Source organism: Prinia subflava, chromosome 14 (assembly GCF_021018805.1).
Source record: "Prinia subflava isolate CZ2003 ecotype Zambia chromosome 14, Cam_Psub_1.2, whole genome shotgun sequence".
Lineage (NCBI taxonomy): Eukaryota > Metazoa > Chordata > Aves > Passeriformes > Cisticolidae > Prinia > Prinia subflava.
In genome coordinates, this window is record NC_086260.1 from 15,399,402 (window position 1) to 15,418,401 (window position 19,000).

At 44.4% G+C, this 19,000-nt stretch overlaps 2 protein-coding genes across 4 annotated transcripts; one reads left to right on the forward strand and one right to left on the reverse strand.

Annotated features, from left to right (window-relative positions):
* Positions 1-1,490, reverse strand: LOC134558119 (protein BTG1-like). Its single transcript, XM_063411681.1, has 2 exons — positions 1,122-1,490; positions 1-978 (listed from the first exon to the last, which is right to left on the reverse strand). Exons 1-2 carry the CDS (start codon positions 1,237-1,239, stop codon positions 626-628), a joined length of 471 nt encoding a protein of 156 aa, XP_063267751.1. The 5' UTR covers positions 1,240-1,490; the 3' UTR covers positions 1-625.
* Positions 1,491-4,377: 2,887 nt separating this feature from the next.
* Positions 4,378-15,481, forward strand: ATRIP (ATR interacting protein). Of its 3 annotated transcripts, none has more exons than XM_063411222.1 (13): positions 4,378-4,718; positions 5,881-5,966; positions 6,875-7,045; positions 7,652-7,767; positions 8,045-8,199; positions 9,125-9,223; positions 9,669-9,798; positions 10,545-11,273; positions 11,820-11,962; positions 12,532-12,623; positions 13,466-13,549; positions 13,824-14,073; positions 14,546-15,481. In XM_063411222.1, the coding sequence occupies exons 1-13, from the start codon at positions 4,442-4,444 to the stop codon at positions 14,605-14,607; spliced, it is 2,394 nt and encodes a 797-aa protein (XP_063267292.1). In that variant the 5' UTR covers positions 4,378-4,441; the 3' UTR covers positions 14,608-15,481. The 3 variants fall into 3 exon arrangements, with proteins under 3 accessions (XP_063267292.1, XP_063267293.1, XP_063267294.1); XM_063411223.1 differs by having other exon boundaries at positions 5,884-5,966; XM_063411224.1 differs by having other exon boundaries at positions 4,583-4,718; positions 5,861-5,966.
* The last annotated feature ends 3,519 nt before the right edge of the window (positions 15,482-19,000 follow it).

The window sequence follows — 19,000 nt, forward strand, 5'->3', positions numbered from 1 at the left end:
TCAGAGGCATCTTAAGCAAGTCTTTATTCTTCTACTCCCATAACAAGACAACAGTTCCCCACTTCTTTTTGCTAAAATAATGGGGTGTGATGGAATACAGCCCTCAAATAAATGCATGCTTTGAAAAAGGAAAAGTAAAATTATTTCTGTGATTTGTGCCTCACAGTCAAACTTGAATGACCCTGAGAGAAGTCTGTGCAGACAAATCACTGGAAAGATTTATGTGCAGCTTTTTAGATCTGTTTCCCACCCCCCTTTTGTGTTATTGCTCTGCAAACTGCAGATTATTTTTTTTTTAGCAAGTACTAATTTTGACTAAAACCCATCATAGAGAGTGCTACAATATTGCTTTTTATTACAAATAGGCAAAACTTTTTCGAAAATATAAATGTGTAAAACAATCCACCGACTGTACAGTGCATTTACAGGACACAACCCAGGAAGGAACATGCAGTGTAAAGAACTGCTTCATACATTTAGCCCTTGGCCACGAAGAACTTGGCAGTATTACCACTTTAATGACTATAGGGTGAAAAAAAAATAGCTAAAAACAAAAAAGCTCAGTTACATCTAACTTGACCACGAGGCTGGGATACATACAACATCGTACAGCGAAGAGTTGTTTTTAACCAGAAACCGTCATCATGTTGTAACTCTTGGAAGGGCTGGATCTGCCGATTCTCCACTCCTGCTTGCAGCTGGTCCTGCTCTCCAGCTGTTTGGGCACCTTCCCCCCGGGCTGGGGGCTTTCGTACAGCACACAGATAGAGCCGTCCTCACCTATGCGATAGGACACTTCGAAGGGGTCGACCCACAGCGTCAATTCGCTGGGCAAGAGCTGGAAGAGCCTCTCGTGGCTCAGTCCGATCATCCCCGCCGCTTTTCCTATCAAGGGGTCCATCTTATGGTTGATCCTGATGCAGCGGTAGCCGGAGCCCTTGGAGGGCACCAGGGGGAACCAGTGGTGCCTGTAGTGCTCTGCGGGAGGGAACAAAGAGGAGCTTCTGAGAGGGGCTGTGCGGGGACCCCGCGGGGTGCGGAGGGATGGAGGGGACGGGAGGAGGGGACGGAAAGAGGGGATGGAAAGAAGGGACGGGAAGAGGGGATCCCCCGGCACTCACCGTGCATCGCCTCCTGCAGGCACTCGCGGAAGCACCGCAGCTGCTCCTCGCCGACGCCGCCGGCCGCCCGCAGGAGGCGGGTGACGAACGCGGCCGCCGTGGAGATCTCGGTCCTCATGTCCGCCCCGGCGCCGCTGCCAGCGCCGCCCGGCCCGGCCGGGGGCGGCTCCGCGCAGCAGCCGCACGGCGCGGGCGGGACGGGGCGGGTTTGTTGTGCCGGCGGCGGGGCTGGAGCGGCGCGGACGCACGGACAGGCGGACACACGGACAGGCGGACACACGGACGGCCCGGCCCGCCGGGCAGCGCTCCGTGGCAGCGGCCGGACGCGGCCCCGCCCGGCGCGGCGCTCATTCACCCCAACGGAAATAACGGGAGAAACGCGCGGCCGCGCTCGCAGCCCCGCTCTGCCCTCGCCTCATCCCCGCCCCGGCCGGCTCCGCTCATCCCACACCGGCCTCATCGCCAGCGGGGTTCCAGGCAGACATCCCCGTTATCCTGCCTTGCTCCCTTTCCCCCCTCGTTTCTCAGGACCCAATACAGGCACAGACTAAAACCCGACCCCATCTCGGACACGCAGCTCCGAGGTCATCCTTGGAGCGTGGGATTTCCTTTCCCTCTACCACCAAATGACAAAACTCTTGGCATTTGTCCCAAACCCAGACCACTCCTCTCCTAAACAACTCTCAGGTCTGGATCAAGACGCTATTTTGTTAGAATAAATTTTCACTGGAGTCCCATTTGCATTTCAGTACCTCATACTTCAAGGATTAAGCTAAAAAATTTATTCTCTGCTGGACTGATTCAGTCATTCCCTTATTTCAGTTTTGATTTATTCAGTGTTTTGAGAATCAGAACACAAAACACATCCATGTCCAGCTTCATTGAAATAAGGGCCAAAGAAACAGCACTTGCATTGGAGATATGGAATTCTTGCTAGCATTTATAATAAACATACCATTAGCAGCACTAAGAACTGTCCTAATCCACATGTAAGCTATTAAACTTAATTATGCTAAAAAGCTCCCCCCTTCCACAAGGTGTGCACCCTAATGAATAAATGCACAAATTCCCAGTTATCCCAGTGATTTTACTCTTAAGTCAGTCAGACAAGATACTGCCAAAGCCAGGACAGACATTAAAGGCCCTGATTTTAACTTGCCTGTGAGAAACTAAAGTAATGGTAAGAGTAGAAAGCAAATGAAAGGTAGCTAAAAGTATTGCAAGAGTCAAATGGCATTGCTAAAACTGCTCACATGGATTGAGGTCTGACACCTGGACCCATTAGTCCTAAATGGAATATTCAAATGAAACAAGAAATTCTGGCATAAAAATCAAAAATGCCACACTTGCAGGTAGTGCTAAAGTCACACTTTGATTTCTTGTGTTCTCCTCAGGGAGTTCCAGATTTGAGACTCAATATAAGCAAGACACAGAAAGATGCAAAATCAGAAGATATGTAACTGTTTGACTTTCACCCCCCTGCCCAAAAATGGCTCTACAGGCAGCTGTATTTAAAGCTAATTCTAAATCTCAGACTTACTTTGTTGTTATTCTGATCCCCTGCAAGTCATTTTCTGTTTAGCAGGAACACCTGGAATAGAGGAAAACAGAGTATCTTGGTTTATCTTGTTAAAAATAAAGTTTGTGCAAGTGTTCTACCATCCTATTTTTTCTTCAACTTCAGCTAGAGGAAGAGGAGAAAGTAAAACTGAAGGTATATCACTCAAACAGAATACTGTTATTTAAAAGCAGCAATAAAAAAATATCTAGCACAATCCTATTAATTTATTAAACAACAACCCCCCACAAAAAAACCACACACAAAACAAACAAACAAAAACAACCTAAAATCCCCAAACCCCAGAATTAAGAACAAGTAATGTCTGAATCAAGTTAGACTCAGTTTTAGATTACTTAAATTAAGCTCTCAATACATGTCTCTACAAACATAAGTAGTGGAAACAGTGCACTAGAAATTGCCAGGAGAAGTTTTAAACTAAACAAGCAGTTTTGGTTTTACTCCATTTGCTCAAAGCACCTCTCTCTAAACATAAAGAAATAAAACCATTCTTAAAAGCAAGAAGTAACTTTTCTTTATGGCTAGGCTACAAAGGCAAACATCATGTTATCATTCCCCCTAGAGGGAGAAAAGCAATAATTCCACACATAAATAATGGTACTTTCAGCGTTTTGAACATCAGACCCATCCACAATTTCTCCGGTTTGGGACATAATTTAACTTAAAATAAACAACTTCTTGGAAAAACAAAAATAAAGCCTTCAAGCAGCACCTCAAAACTGAAGTGGAACAAGAGCAGCTTCCCTGTGAGACTGCAGCTTTTCTGTGCACCTGAGCTGCAGATTCCAATGGGATCAGCTGGAACAAGGACCCTCAATGACCCTCGGGGTTTCTGTGGCCCCACTGCCTCCTCACAGGCCACTGGTGCAGTGCAGGGAATAAAGAAAATTACCCTCTAATGTAATTTCCCTGCACGTAATGGGAAATAGCGAGATGAACAAGAGGAATCAGAGTTCTCTGACAGTATTGGAAATGTGTCACACTAACACAGTGGTTTTCACTTAAGAGACCATTAAGGGATTTGTAAACTGATTTATGGGAATGAAGATAATTAATAAGTCTGTTTTTTAAAATGTGCTGCAAGACTATGGTCTAGTATCCTCTTAAAACGTTTATCAACATAGCTGTGACCACACACCCACCTGAGTTATACAGAGCTGCAAACTCTATTTTTGAGTCCACCCTTAAAAACAGGCAAAATATGATTACAAAAGCAAGTTAATGCCAGTAAGTTAACAGTGTGGGTTTACACAGAATATTTGCAAATACTGCACTTCCCTGACGCTTTTAGAAGTCCCAATTTATCAAGGGCAGTCAGTCGTGCCTGAGGCCGGCAGTGCCACGGCCGCACAGGACGGGTCCCAGCCGCCCTCCAGCTGCGGTGTGACGTCATCGTGCCAGGTGTGAAATCAGCGGGACAACCCTCGCCGTGACGTCACCGCTCAGAGTCAGACGTCATCGCTCGAAGCCTGACGTCATCGCTCGAAGCCTGACGTCATCGCTCGAAGCCTGACGTCATCGCCCTCCCCTCACACCGCGGAGAGCGTTCCCGCCTCCCTCCCGCCCAATCAGCGAAGCGCTTGCGTGCGGGCCGCCCGCGGCCAATGGTGGGGGCTCTTACAGCCGGCTCCGAAGGCGCCGCCACTCCATTGGCTGCGGCTGGCGGTGACCGGCGGGCGCGCGCGGGGGCGTGGCCGAGGCGGCCCCGCGCCGTGTGGGTGCCGCGGGCGGCGGTCCCGCCATGGCGGCGCTGCCCGGGCCGCGCAAGCGGAGCGGCCCCGCGCTCTGCGGGGAGAGCGGCGCTGCGGCCGCCCCGCCGGAGCTCCGCAACGGCCTTCCCCCGCACAAGCGCCCCAAGAGCGCCGTGACCGGGATGGTGGACCCCTTCGGGGACAGTGATGAATTCACGGCGGACGACCTGGAGCAGATCGACCTGCTGGCCTCGCAGGCGCTGTCGCAGGACCCGCCCGCGGGACACGCGTGGGGAGCCCCGGAGCTGGCCCGGGGCGGGCGGCAAGGTCGGTGTGTCCCGGCGGCTGCCCCTCACTGCCCCGCTGCTGCGAAAGGGTTCGGTGTCCCTTTGGGAACCGCAGAATGGCCTGGGTTGGCAGGACATTAAAGCCCATCCAGTACCACCCCCTGCCACTGGCAGGGACATCTTCCACTGTCCCAGGGTGCTCCAAACCCCGTCCAGCCTGGCCTGGGACACTGCCAGGGATCCAGGGGCAGCCACAGCTGCTCTGGGCAGCCTGTGCCAGGGTCTCCCCACCTCACAGGGAAGAATTTCTTCCTAATATCTCACCTAAATCTCCGTCAGCGTGAAGCCCCTCCCTCTCGTCCCGTTACTACAGGCTCTTGTGAATAGACTTGCTCCAGATTTCTTGTAATTTCCCTTAAGGGAATTGCTCCTGGCTGTTCCCCAGCACCCCACGGTGGTACCCCCGGTGTAAGAGGATGTTTGGGATTCAGAGGAATAACGAGGATAACAATCCCTGCTGGAACACTGCACCAGGAGCCCTGCCTGGTGTGTGTGTGTGTGGTAATGCCAGCCTGGGACGAGGGTGCTGCATGTTAAACCTGCCAAATTAAAAAACCCACGAGTTTCCTAAACTTTCAACATGCAGTAGGTATCATATTCTGGTAGCATGTTGGCTTTCAGATTTTTTTTCTCTCTTAATTTCCACTAATAAATGCATAGCATGCCTTGTATTAACAGCTGACTTTCAGGTTTACTTTGAAAGAATCAAAAGCAGGGGTTTCTTCACAGTGAAGCTTATAGAGCTTGAATAATCTAAGTATGTTTTAGCAACCCTGACATTTGTCATCTCACCAGGTAAGTTTTCAATGAACCCTTGTTTGTGCACTAACTAAAGTTATCTCAGGAGAAATGCTTGCTTTTGCTGTGGGTCATCCTGCTGGTTTAAGAGATGAGATGATCTTTAAGGTCCTTTTCTGTGATTAGAAATTTGAAGGGGCAGGGGTTCTTCTGTTTTAAGAACTGATGCACAAGCACTAGCAAAGTTCCTGTGGTGGTTAGATGAGACAGTTTACCTGTTTGTCATGACAGTAAAATACTAAGATATTCAGATGTATGCAATGACAAATAACAAAACCTCGGTGTTGAGTCACCAGTGATGGACATTCATCATCTGTGCTTCAGATTTTGGCTTTTCCCTGCAGCAGGAAGCAGAGCAGAAGATGGTCTGATGAGAGAAGCATTCCAGTTGGAAGTGCTGCAGACACAGCATGAAGAAGTCAAACAGAAGGTTGGCACTATCCTCCCCTCTCCTCTAAATATCACACTTTTGATAGGAATAACTGAAAGGTGGGATAAATCCATTCCCATCAATTCTCATCAATTCCCATTCTCATCAAGGGGATCAATAATCTTTGTAATCCAGGAGTGTGTTAAAATCATTACACTAGAAACAGCTCTAGTAAACTAAAGAGTGAGAGCAGTATTTTATTTCTTGGTCATTTCAAATTAGCAAATACTAATTTTTCAGTTTTATTTGTTTCCTATGAAGTAATTTATGGAAAGATACTCTGTTTCCCTTTCTCCCTTCTCTGTATCTTTCCCAGCTCTATTTTTTATGAGCTTTATCAGGGAATCTCCTACCTGTATACCATATTAAATCATAATTTTACACTTGTAGAGGAGTGTCTTTCTGATCTCTTCTTCTTGCTTTTCTGAGTAACTTCTTTATTATCCCTCCAAAGTTTTGTCTCTCAGTGATGGTGGCTGCTCAGGAAGTATCAATGTCATGAAGAGACTTTTTGCAGGTTGTACCTTGTCTTAGAGTGCTTGTTGGCTATCCTGATGGATGCAGTAATATAATTAAATTATCACTGTTATAATCAAAACAATGAATAAATTACTGCTGTGTGTGACTAGAACACTTAAAAAAACCAAAAAAAACCCCATCAAAAAACCAAAACGTAATTGCAGAGAAGGATGGCCTTGTCATTTTTAATGATTTTAAAGAAAACAATAGCTGAGCCTGATTTAATCAAAGAAAGATTAGAGGCAACATGTGTAGAATTTCTGAGCTGTGTTACCAGGAGCATTTTTTCTCCCTAAAAATTATAAATACACCAAATTTTCAACCACATACTGATGCAAATACATACTTTTGGCTATACCCATCCTTTAATGGAATTCCTCTGCTTGCAGCTGAAAGAAATGCAGGATGACATTCTCACCAAAAATGGAGAAATTAAAATTCTGCGTGACTCAATGCAGCAGATGGAGTATGCTATGGAGGAACAGAAAAGATCATACCTGCTACTGGAACAGCAAAAATCTCAGATTTTAACTGAAAAAGAAAAAGAGTTCTCCAAAAAGGTTTGTAAATATGTCAGTTACCATGCAGAAGCTGATTTATGACTTAATTATGTCACTGATCATTTAGTCAAAGGAAGAACATTTGTGTGAAATTTCCACAGTGCTTGCTTTTATTTCCTTACCTAGAATAAAACATTTCTAAGAACTCATTGAGAGTTTTCCCCTGCCAAATGAAGGAATGAAATTCAGGTGGCAGAGGTTTTCATTTACTTACTGCTTTCTCGAAGCCATCCCGAGCACATTGCAATTGGAATGTACTTTAGAGTGGGAAGAAGTGACAGAACTTTGTGGCTCTGATCAGGTTGCTGTTCCTGTTGCAGTCATCTCTGTGCCAGCCCTGGAGAGGACAGTGGCTGCTTTTGTCCAGTGCTCCTCACTGGAGCACTTGCTCTGTCTTAGCCACTCACAAGAGCTGCTTGCCTGAACTCCTGGCACTTGGTTCTCAGTGTTAATTGGATTAAGGTCCCTAAAAATTGGAGATCTTGTGCCTTGCTGAGTTCACAGTAAGCAGATGGGGATCTCCAGCTCTCGTGGTAACTCAGCTGCTCTGCACTTGCACCAATTCTAAACTGGTAACAGTAAACCTGTCCTGAACTCCTCTTTCAGTTACAGTCCTTGCACTCCGAGCTGCAGTTCAAGGATGCAGAAATGAATGAGTTAAGAACACGACTTCAGAACTGTGAAAGAAATAAACACCTTTCTCAGGCAGTTCCAACAACAAGGTAGGAGGATTGGAAAGTGAATTTGTGTTCATTTTTGCAATACATGTGTTTAAATTATTGAAGACACTTTATTCAAGTAACTCTTAGCTCTGTTGTCTTTAAAAAATACAACAAAAAAGTCTGATGACATCTATAGAATTTGTTAAAAAAGAGCCTTGTGTCTGTGACAGAAATTCAGAGAGTTTATAGTGAATTATCTTTAAAACATCAGTGCAAAGAAAATAGTTGTTTAATAAAATAATTACAAAAGAAATACTGATTCATCTTTTTATCTTAGCCCTAAAAAGAATCATGTGGTACAAGGAGAAGGATGTTCTCCACAGCCAGGAAGAAGATCTTTTCCTACAAAGGAATCCTTCAATGCTGAAATGTCCAGTATGCAATTGGGTTCTTCAGGAAATCTGATGGGCCTCACTACTTCAGTCAAAGAAGGTAAACCCATGTACAGCTTGCAACATTTTTAGCTACATGTGAACATTCTACATTAGAGAAGGATTTTGTGACCAAACAGCTGCAGTCAGTTCACAGTTATTTGTTTTATTTCAGTTTTGCTTGGTTTTTTTCCACTTTATACCAACTGGAGTTAAATAGCCATGACTGAAATTTGCATGAAGATCATTTTAATTCAGATGTCAAGGTGTCAAAGATGAAGTGGCCAATGACTGCAATAAAAAACTTTATTGTGTGATGAACTAAAACATCCAAATTGTTCATCTGTCTTTTCTCATTGCATAAAGAATAGGAAATAATTTGCCTATTTCTTGGTCTGCTAGTCAGCTAATGCATTTTTTTTGTGTATTCTTGTTCTAGCTTGTTGGATTGGATTTTAAAGGGTACATATTTAGCCATATTGAAAAAAGCAATTGAAACAATATACTCATTTCCCCTTTTATATGTAAGGCAATCATTCTCACAAAATTGTATCTTGAAATTCATTGAGTAAAGCTTAGGAAATTAATATATGCATATATTTGAAGAGTGCTATAATGTGAAAAAAATAGTGATTTTTTTATAGCAATGGGAAATAATAAATGTGAACATCATCAACTAATCCTTACTTGAAGAGTGATGAAAAATCTGAGATGTTGCTGTCAGTTACACTGACATTCTAAAAATATGGGCAGTAGGAACTCCAGCAAAAAAGAAAAATGCAGCAGCCTGAAAGCATTGGTGTTGCTGTTGTTTGTTATGGTAACAGCACTCAATATGCCCATTTGAAAAAACATTTTTTCCTGAACTCTGCAAGGCTTTGGGCCTTGATTTGCTTGGTAATTGTGACATATAGAGATGATTAAAATGTCATCTAGCACTGTGGCTGTGTGCAGTTCTGTGTTCTCCCAATCCCTGGTTGTTTCAGACAGGAAGATAACCCACCCTGAAGTTTCAGCCCTGAAGCAGCACAAAGCAACAGGAAAAAACCGCTCCTACAACTCTGTCCCCAAACGGAATACACAAGGTAACATCATCCTGGTAATGCAGAAATAAAACCAGGGGAAATGTACCTTAAAAAAGAACCAAAACACCATAAAGCATTTCTAACAGTCAGCTCCAAGAGTTCCTTAGGGTACTATCTTAGTTACAGCTGGCAGTGGAATGGTGTCACATAATTCCAGTATCTGGAGGGCAAGTCACAGCTGGAATATGTGATCACTTGGCTCAAGCTGTTTTGCTAATATGGGATCATAATTAAAATACCTCTAAATATCACTTGGTTTACATTTAAATACCTTAAATTCATTATTCTGAAAATCATCCTCCTGTTAAGAAAAAACGATTCATAATGAAAAAAACATTTTGAGGTTGCACACACTCTAAATAAGGCTGATCTTCTGAAAATACTGATTTTTTGGTGGTGGTGGTGATGGCAAATCTACTCCAAAGAAAATTCTCTATCCTTCCAGGCTCTTTCTTGCTGAATGCACTGATGAAGCAGCCCATTGTCCCTGGGTCATTTCTTGGGCTCTGCCACCTTCTCAGTAGCAACTCTGAGCCTCTGCCTGGAGCTGTGTTGCCACCCAACTCATTGGATGCGTAAGTTTTATTTTCTTTGTTAAACTCTGTGCATGTTCAGTACAGTGGTGTTCTCTGCCCTAAGAAACACTTGGTCATGCAGGACAGCTCATTCCCTGTGGTAAATCATGCTCTGCTTAGGCCATTTAGTGCAAAATTTGGAATATTATTCTGGATCTTTTGTTATCACGGATACTAAACACTGGAACATCACTAAAAAATAAATGAGGTTAATTACCTGTTAGGGGAAGGCACAGAACTAAACCTGGAAGTAGCTGTTAGCAGCTTGCATTGCAATGAAAGAAGCACAGAAAGATGATCATGAGTTAAGGGGGAAGAAAATGCTAAAGATGTGATTAAAAGTTGGTTTTATATCTTCAAAATAGAAACTGTGTTCGATTTGTAACGTGCAATTTGTGTGCAACTTTCCAAGATATATTTCCTGGTAAAGCATTTTAAATATGAAGATGGGATGTGAATTATAATTGCATTTCACCTTACAGAATTAAGACTGTAGCTTCTGAAATACCCTTGCTTTTCAGATAAGTTATTTTATTAGGAATGAAACCTAGAATGCTTTGAAATGGCTCTTCCATGCAGGTATCAAGGAGTAGCATGATGTTTTCTCCCTTTTTTTCCTATTTTGGAAACAGACCTCTCTCTGTACTCTGGCCTATTATTCAATTTTCAATATGGATAATTCAGATTTCAACTCTGTTCTCTGCCTTTTTTTGTGAAGCATTTTCCTTTCACTTCTATTTGGACAGGAAGCCCACACAACTCCCCAGCAGCAGGACAACTCAAGAAGGACTCGCTCCTCTTTTATCCCTGCAAGAAGCTCAAAAACTGGCAATAACAGGACTGAACCTGATTGCTCTGGATGAAGGATTATGTGAGGGAGGCCCAGCAGAAGGCCAGGGAGGGCTCCTGCCCCTCCCACAGGGCAGGATCCGAGGTGCTGTGCATCTCCTGCCCTTGGTGGAGCACCACCTGGAGGCCTTCTGCCGAGCAGAGCAGCTTGGGGACACACCAGGGAACGGAGCCTGTGGGACCCACCCTGCTGCTGCTTCCAGAGCCAGCACAAACACGGTGTCAAGCAAGGAGGACTTCAGGTTGTCCCTTGAAGAAACTGCTCTTGTGTCACTGGGGATCCTTTATTATTTGGTGTTCTACAGCTGGGATGTTGTCCACACCTTGCTGTCTGCTGAAATGGAGAAAGGTTCTGCTGCTGGAGATGAACAGGTTTCCAAGATGGACAAAAATGCCTTGTGTGACAATCAGTGTGACAATAAAGAAGAGAGCAGGACACAAGGAGAACTGCCTGCCCCACAGGATCCTCCCAATACTGATGGAGCTCAACATTCTTTGTTTAAAAAGCTGCTTCAGATTTTAGCTTTTTCTGCTGCAAGGGGCTCCCAGAGTGACAATATCCTGAGGCAAAGCCTAAAGGTTTTGGTGAAATTAGCTGAAAATTCAACTATGGACTTGTTAATAAAGTAAGTCAGTAATAGCTTCAAAATTATTTTAGAGTCTACTGTTCAACAGTTTTCATTCTCTGTTGAAACTTATCTGGGCAGCTTCCAGCAGAAGTTCTGCTATGTACAAGAGAAATCACCTCTCACATCACATCTCAGAAGCAGCTGAGGATCTTTCTACTGCCTTTGCTGTTAATGAGTGTAATAATCATCCCTGATCAGTAACAAGGTTTGCTGATGATGTTCATATGAAGCAGATGCTGTTGCCTCATTGAAAGTGAAGAAGCTTTATAACATTAATTTTGAGGTTTTTGTGATTGCTGGGAGGTGCATAAGGAAGGAAAGCACAGAATCTCATTCTGGCCAGTAAAACTGCCAGTGTGAACTGCAGAGTGACTGCCAAAGTAATGATGTTTTTTAGCATACTTCGTATTTATGACAGATAATTTGACATGGGCTATGTTCTGAACAGCTGAAAAGGCACAAATTATGACTCTATCTACAAAAAATGGTGTATTTTCAGTTTGTAACTGCACTTCCCTTTGCTAACTGCATTCTGCTCTGAAGTTTCCAGCACTGCCTGAGTAGCCAGACCCTGCAGCGCTGCCTGTGCCCCGAGAGCCCTGTGCCTGCTGTGCTCCTGACTGTGAGACTCCTGTGTGCTCTTGCCCAGCACCACCTCTTGGCTGCTCAGCTCTGTTCTCATTCAGGTAAAAGGCTGCAGGACACAGAGAACTTTATCATGACTGAAAGTAATAAAACAGGCCTTGCTCCGAGGTGCTGAAAGGCAAAAAGCCTGCTATGGAACCTGAAAACTTATTTTCTACTTAATGATTTAGGGAGTATTTATCCTGTGGTATCTGTCTACTAGCAGTGCCTTTGATAGCCATTTCAAAATCCCTTTCTAGATTGTGTATTTAAGGTTGATGAGGAAAAAGGGGCTTTTGAGGAGTTTTGAAGTTAAATTTATCTGTGCTCATGGCACTGTTTAGAGATTCCAGTCTGCATGACAAATGATCTCTGTTCAGTTCCTTATGAATCACCAGGATTACCTCAAAGGCAAATATATATATTTGGTAAAATACATATATATATTTGGAAGTTGGTAAAATACGAATTTCCTCAGCACTGCTGAAGTTGTGGGAAATAAAACAAGAAGCTTAAAATAAAAACCATGAGTCCTAGGATAGAACTCAAAATGTTTCCTTGCCTGAAAGAATTAATTTTTGTCACAAACAAGTGGCTGGTTGGAAAAAGAACAAAGTTCTCTCTGTTTCAGACACCTGCCTTCTCCTTGCACTCTACATGTATATAACTTCAAGACCAGATAAATCAGCATCTGAAATGCTTTGGCTGCAGCTGGAGCAAGAGGTAAGAGCTGAGTGCCCATGTGCTCTTACCTTCTCCTTCCAGCTGGGGGAGTGGGAGGAGCAGGACAGTGTTCAAATTGAAAACGAGTTCTTTCTCTAGCTGAAATACAAAACTTCAAGTGTGGGCTTGCAGTAAGGGGTTACAGTGATTTTTGAAAGGACTTGCTTGAAACTGAATCAGTCCTTGAAGAGAGCATTGGTCATAAGAGTCTTTGAAGTCACTGAAAAAACAAGGAAAATCCTAGGATGGCTGCAGATTTCAGCACTAAGCTTTATTTTGTTTTTAGGGCAATAGAAGAGTAAAAAGAAGCAAGATTTGTCTTTCATTTTGATTGCATTTATTACATTTAAACGGCATTCTGTAGTGATTTAGGATTTATATTCCTTGCATTCAATGGAAATGATAACTTGCTTTTTAACAGTCATGGTTACATACAGAAGGAACAGCTTTTCAACCTCATCTGTGTTGTTTGTAGAGACAGAAGTGACTTGTTTGAGGTTCTATTTGCTCGACTTCCCTCATTTTAAAGAATTTTGAACCCTTTTTGGAACCCTTTCCATTACCCCTACCTGCACTGTTACATTAAGTGTAAACATATTATTTGTCTGCAGTGAATTAAAGGCCACTGACCTTGTCAGCCTTGCTCATCAGAAAGTTGAGAAGGTTTCTGTGCAAAGCAAATTCTGTTTGTAAAGTGTCACAGAGAAAAAAAACCTAGTACAACTTTGAGGGTAAAAAACATCAGCTGTAAGGATAAAAAAAAATCCCCCAAGAATATTTGAAAGTAGCAATAAATGATCCTAACTCAGCCCTGACTCTAACCCAGGCTGTGTTTGTAACAGACAGTCAGGCTCCTGACACTCTGCACGTGGTGCTCCAGAGCAGCAGTTTTATTTCCTGGCACAGACTGTCAGTGCAACCTCGAGGTACGTTCACCACACTCCCCCACTTTAACCTCTGACAACTCCAGGTACTCCATGCTGAAATTGCTTTCTACCTTTATTTTTTTTTGCTGTAGAGAAACAGAAGTGTCCTGTACTTTAGAGGATGCCACCTTCTAGGAAGCTTGCTTTGACTTGCTAGAAAATATCCTGAAATTTGAAAGTTTGAAGAGATTAAGCAGTAAAGTTCATATTGAAATAAGTTCTCTGCTCCTGTATTTTTGCTTTGTGTACTGAGGCACTGCTTTTCCTCTTGCAGGTGGTTAAGGCACTAATTGTGATGTTGCACAGACAGTGGATGAAGATTAGAAGATCTGAGGCCAGCCTGGGTGCACATAAAGAACAAGTTGTTCAGTTTTTACGGGATGCTGTTTTACTCTTGCACAGCCTGTCTCAGAAAGATAAACTGTTCCATGAACATTGTTTGGAAGTTCTCCATCAATATGACCAAGCCATGCCAGGCATAAGAGCCATTCTCAAAAAGACTCAAAAACTGAGTGCCTCTGAAGGTAAAAATCAGTCAAATGTTGGCTTTTTTCCATGTTGCAGAAGTAAAAATTTCACTTCTGTCTCTTTTCTATTTTAACAAGTACCACAGCTGGTTGTTGCTCAGGCCTCTGGAGGCAGTGTAGATTGGGTATTAGGAAGAAATTCTTCCCTGTGAGGGTGCAGAGGCCCTGGCACAGGTGCCCAGAGCAGCTGTGGCTGCCCCTGGATCCCTGGAAGTGTCCAAGGCTGGATGGGGCTGGGAGCACCCTGGGATAGTGGAAGGCGTCCCTAAAAAAGGCATTAAAGAAAAGAAGGGAGAAGTTTGTGTGACAAAACAGAAATCTAAACACCTGTTTGCATGGAACCTTCAAAAATTGTATTTGCTGTACTGTTCTACCATCAGTGTGTTCTAAAGTGCAAATACCAGCTCTAATTATGCTGTATGAAGCAGGGAAAAATCTTCCTTTTAAACATTATTATTTTTTGTTGCAGAGCTGCTTTTGGATGAATTGTATCCTCCTGAATCAGAAGACCAAGGAACAGACTCTAGCTAGCCAACAGCAAAGATCTGTCCTTCCATATCTGAATCATCACTGCCAATGTAAATGTGAACTTTGAATCATCCTTTAAGTGATAATCTTGGGTTGCATTCAAACACAGCACAACTAAGGCACGTTTCTTTGTTGTAATTATTTCAATGCTATTTAAATGTAGCTGAAAGCAAAGGAATTTTGATGAGAATGATACTGCTGTGCAAACCCATTCAATGGCTTGTGATTGGTTCTGGTTCTGAATTCCATCCTGTATGAAACTGCTGTGAATGGAATGGAAATTTCTCTCAATTCTCCATTTTACTGTAACTACAGTTGAATTTATGATGCTGAATGTGCCGAGGTGTTTGGCATCACTGCATTCATATGAAAGCCTTTTGAACACACTTGTTTCTTTTGTAGCTGTATCACTTCCAGAATTTTTATACTGTTGATATTAGTAAACAGTTTACAATCATTTTAAAAACCCTTCTAGAAATAACTTTAGAGTTGGCAGTTCACTACAGAGCTTTGAATTTTTTGCTGAGGATTGATCACCTGAGCTCACTCAATTTCATGAATCTGCTGAAAGTGTCATTGCTGAAATGCCAAAAAAAAATACTAGAACTTACATTTTACAGTTCCCCTTAAAAGAGTAAAGATGGTATTGTTGAGGAATGCATCCTGGGCAACAGAGGGATATTTAAATGTGTGCAGAGTGACTGGGTTTTGGTCATAGTGAAGAAGAAGCAGCATCTCATTCCTAGGATTCAGCACCAAAGACTGGAGGAAGAGCTGCTGCCCCACCCTTTGCAGTGTGCATGATCCTCACTCACTGTCACCCTGAGCCTTAGACCCTAAAATGGGAGTGTGAGTGTTATTAAAATGAACCCACAGGTGTGTGTTTTCAGATGGGAGAGCTTTTTTCAGTTTTCAACAGGGACTTGGTTAAGAATGAGCCTGGATCCAGGAACCAGGAGGACAAGAGACTGTACGAGAGTGGGAATGAAGCCTTTGGAAAATTGGGAGACATTCTGTTCTCTGGTCATGCCCATAGAGGCTGTGACCTGCCCTGCAGCAAAACTCAGCAGTGTGCTCAGCAAGCTCCTGGCTTAGCTCTTGCTTTCAAAGAGAACTTTCCTAGAAATGCCTGTGCAGGAAGAACTGGGATAATAATTCAGCATCTCCCGAGGGCCAAAGCTCCTTCCTGGCCCCAGCCTGGGCTCAGCAGCTGCACCAGGCAGGGCCAGGTGGTTTCTGTGAAGCACAAGCTGCCATCTGCTCCTCTCAGTAACAGGTTTCAAGTCCCCTGTAGCACCTGGAGAAGTGCTGTGTTCCTGCTGAATGCACCAAGGAAGGATGCACAGGCACAGAGCAGCAAAGCCTTCCAAGTCTGTGCCTGCATGGTCACAACCCTGGAACTGTCACTAGGCCCTGGACAAGACAAGCTGCAGATGTTGGTGTGTCAAAAAACATGTCTATGTAAAATAAATAAATCAGCAAATATACAAAGCAAACACCACGGCCCCCCAAAACAAACAAAAAACAGGAACAACCCCCACTAAATATTTCCTGATCTTCAGGATTAGTGAGAAGAGCTGGAAAAGTGCATGTAAAAGTCCTTTTCTTCCTCAAAACCAAAATAAACTAAGATAATTCCTTAAGAACAGCCCAGTGAGAAGGAGCTGTGATAAAGCACAATCTGGCCATGAGCCTGCTGTGAGGGGCAAGCTTAGAGCTGTCCTAACAAAGATATGACAGTCACAGTACCCAATATCCCAAAATGCAGTGATGTGCCATCACTCTTCAACTGTTCTCACCACTCAATTTCTCTAAACAATTTGAGTTTATAGAGATAGGAGATATTTAACCCATTTGGGTGAACAGGCCAAATGAACTGTTAAAGGCTTTGGACAAAAAACAGTTCTCTAAGGAATCCCAAACTGTTGGAGCAATCCAGTTATAAAAAGCTGTTTAAAAAAATTCCTGGCTTCATCTAAAGGGTGTGTATATGGCAGCTTGGAAAAAGGGAGAAGTGGATTATTGCTAAACTTTATATAAACAAATGAGTTATCTGTGGAAAAACTGGTAGGAGAACTCCTAACTGTTCCCTTCTGGCTCTGCATGCCTTCCCATCCACCCCCTCTAACAGACAACATGCAAACATGGATATCTACATTCTCAGAGTTCCCTCCCAACTCTGGACTTTACAGTAGTACAACCCAGGCTCCAAACACCAGTGTTGGGGGTTAGATTTCTTTCTTTTTTCCTTATAGATTTTTTTTTTTCGCATAAATTGCTAGGAAATTAACTGCTGGGTATTTATGGGTACTTAAAACAAGTGTCCATAGTAGGGAGAGGAGTGTAGCACCTGGCTGCACTTCTTTTATCTTTGGAATTTCTCTCGGAGGGGGAAGATACTGCGGGTTTGGGGGCAGGTAAAGGACGGGGCTGGGGCTGCTGCTCTCTCTCGCTCTTGGCATGGGAAGGAGCAGGGCCGAGCTGTCGCTGACTGCGGGGAGAATTCACTGTCACCACCGGAGCCCCGTCCTAGGGACCTTCCACCATCTGCTCGTGTGCCCGGGGATCCTGAGCTCGCTTTTCCTGCGCTGCTGGAGCGGGGCCGGCGCTGCCCCGGCGCTGCTCTGGGTCTGTGCTGCGCTGGAGCCCCGCAGCCCCTGCGGGACCGCCCGCAGCTCCGGCTGCCACCGGAGCGTCTGACACAGCTCAGCCCTGCCCGGGATTCCTGCTCATCCCAGCCCGGGATTCCTGCCCATCCCAGCCCGGGATTCCTGCTCAGCCCAGCCCGGGATTCCTGCTCAGCCCAGCCCGGGATTCCTGCTCAGCCCCAGCCCGGGATTCCTGCTCAGCCCCAGCCCGGGATTCCTGCTCAGCCCCAGCCCGGGATTCCTGCTCAGCCCCAGCCCGGGATTCCTGCTCAGCCCAGGCAGGGATTCCTGCTCATCCCAGCCCGGGATTCCTGCTCAGCCCCGGCCCGGGATTCCTGCTCAGCCCCGGCCCGGGATTCCTGCCCATCCCTGCCCTTCCAGCTCGGTGCTCCTCAGTCCTGCAGGGGCACCGGGATCAGACTGCCCCGGGCATTGGGAAGCAAAGCCTCTCCTCCATCCCTTCCCCTCCCGGCCGAGGTTCCTAGTTCTGTTTTGTTAATGCCATAGTTACTTTGTTTGCCTTGTTATACATAATAGTAAAGAACTGTTCTTCCTATCCTCATATATTTGCCCGAGAGCTTAGTCCTAAAACAAGGACTTAGTCCTAAAGCCTGTCAGTACAATAGTTGCTCAAAGGCTAACCTGCTCTTGAGAATATCCAGAGGAAATAGCCACTTTATTTTCATATATGGTCAGAATGTAGTAACCAGTGCCTGTAGAGTGTCCCAACAGAGGTAACACAAACAGTAATGTTTTAGCCTCTGCATTAATCATGTTGTAAGTTGGTGTTTTAAGATTTGTTTTCTTCTTTACAGCACAGCTGAGCTGCAATCCCTGTCCTGCAGTCTGTAAAGGACATCCTACCTGATCCTAGGGGCAAGGCACCATTGGAGAGTGAACCACAAATCCCCTTGCAGGAGCAAGAAGTGTTAGAATGAAAAGGCTGCAGCAGCTGATTTAGAAGTTAGTTTGACTGCAGTAAGGGAAATGGGATATCAGAGGTTGTTTTATAATGTCTAACTGGCCCTGAGGGGGGCTGCTTTTGCAGAGGAGACAACTCCATCAGTGCAGGAGCCTGAGCTCTGGAAAGGATAAAGTAACATTTTCTTCAGCTTTCTCTCACCTCTGACAGGTTTAACTTGTGCACTTTTTCCCCTCCTATACAGCTCACTGAAATGCTGTAAATAAGGTTCCTGTGGTACAGGCTGCAAAAACAACTAGATGAGGTCAAATAATAACCAGAGAGAAAAAAACAGGCTCCAAACCACTGGCTAGATCAAATCTGGTGAGTTATTACAAGTGGTGAGATATGATACTGAGTTTCCATACTTGGAAAAAATAAAACAGGCAAGAACTGCTTGTTTGGCAATAATTGCTGAAGTTTTTCCCTCCTGTGTGTCCAGCTCTTCCCACACAGCCCTGCCATCAGTTTTAAATGCATGCCAAGGTTTGTTCTGAAAAAATTCACACTACCACAGACAACTGCTGATTAAATATTATGAAAACATAAGCAGCAATATTCCTCACCCAACCCTGGGCTCTCAGCTTTTCACTTCAGCAGTTTGCTCTCCTGTAAGAACATTTGCTGCAATAAAGGGTGAAGGTACCTTTGAAAGCCTATGTGCTCCTTAAGGGAATCTGCAGGTTTTAATGAAAACCCAGGTTGTGCTCCTCAGCCCTGTGTGCAGAGGGGGGAAGGCACACAGCTCTCCTCTGAGCATTTCTCTGCCTGTCACTTCTCAAATTCA

Excerpts from the sequence above, each read along its gene's own strand:
- LOC134558119 (XM_063411681.1), bottom strand. The coding sequence starts at position 1,239 with ATGAGGACCGAGATCTCCACGGCGGCCGCGTTCGTCACCCGCCTCCTG. Across the intron at positions 979-1,121 it reads CCTGCAGGAGGCGATGCACG|AGCACTACAGGCACCACTGG; the intron begins GTGAGTGCCGGG and ends TCCCTCCCGCAG.
- ATRIP (XM_063411222.1), top strand. The coding sequence starts at position 4,442 with ATGGCGGCGCTGCCCGGGCCGCGCAAGCGGAGCGGCCCCGCGCTCTGC. Across the intron at positions 7,046-7,651 it reads AAAAAGAGTTCTCCAAAAAG|TTACAGTCCTTGCACTCCGA; the intron begins GTTTGTAAATAT and ends CTCCTCTTTCAG. Across the intron at positions 13,550-13,823 it reads ACTGTCAGTGCAACCTCGAG|GTGGTTAAGGCACTAATTGT; the intron begins GTACGTTCACCA and ends TTCCTCTTGCAG.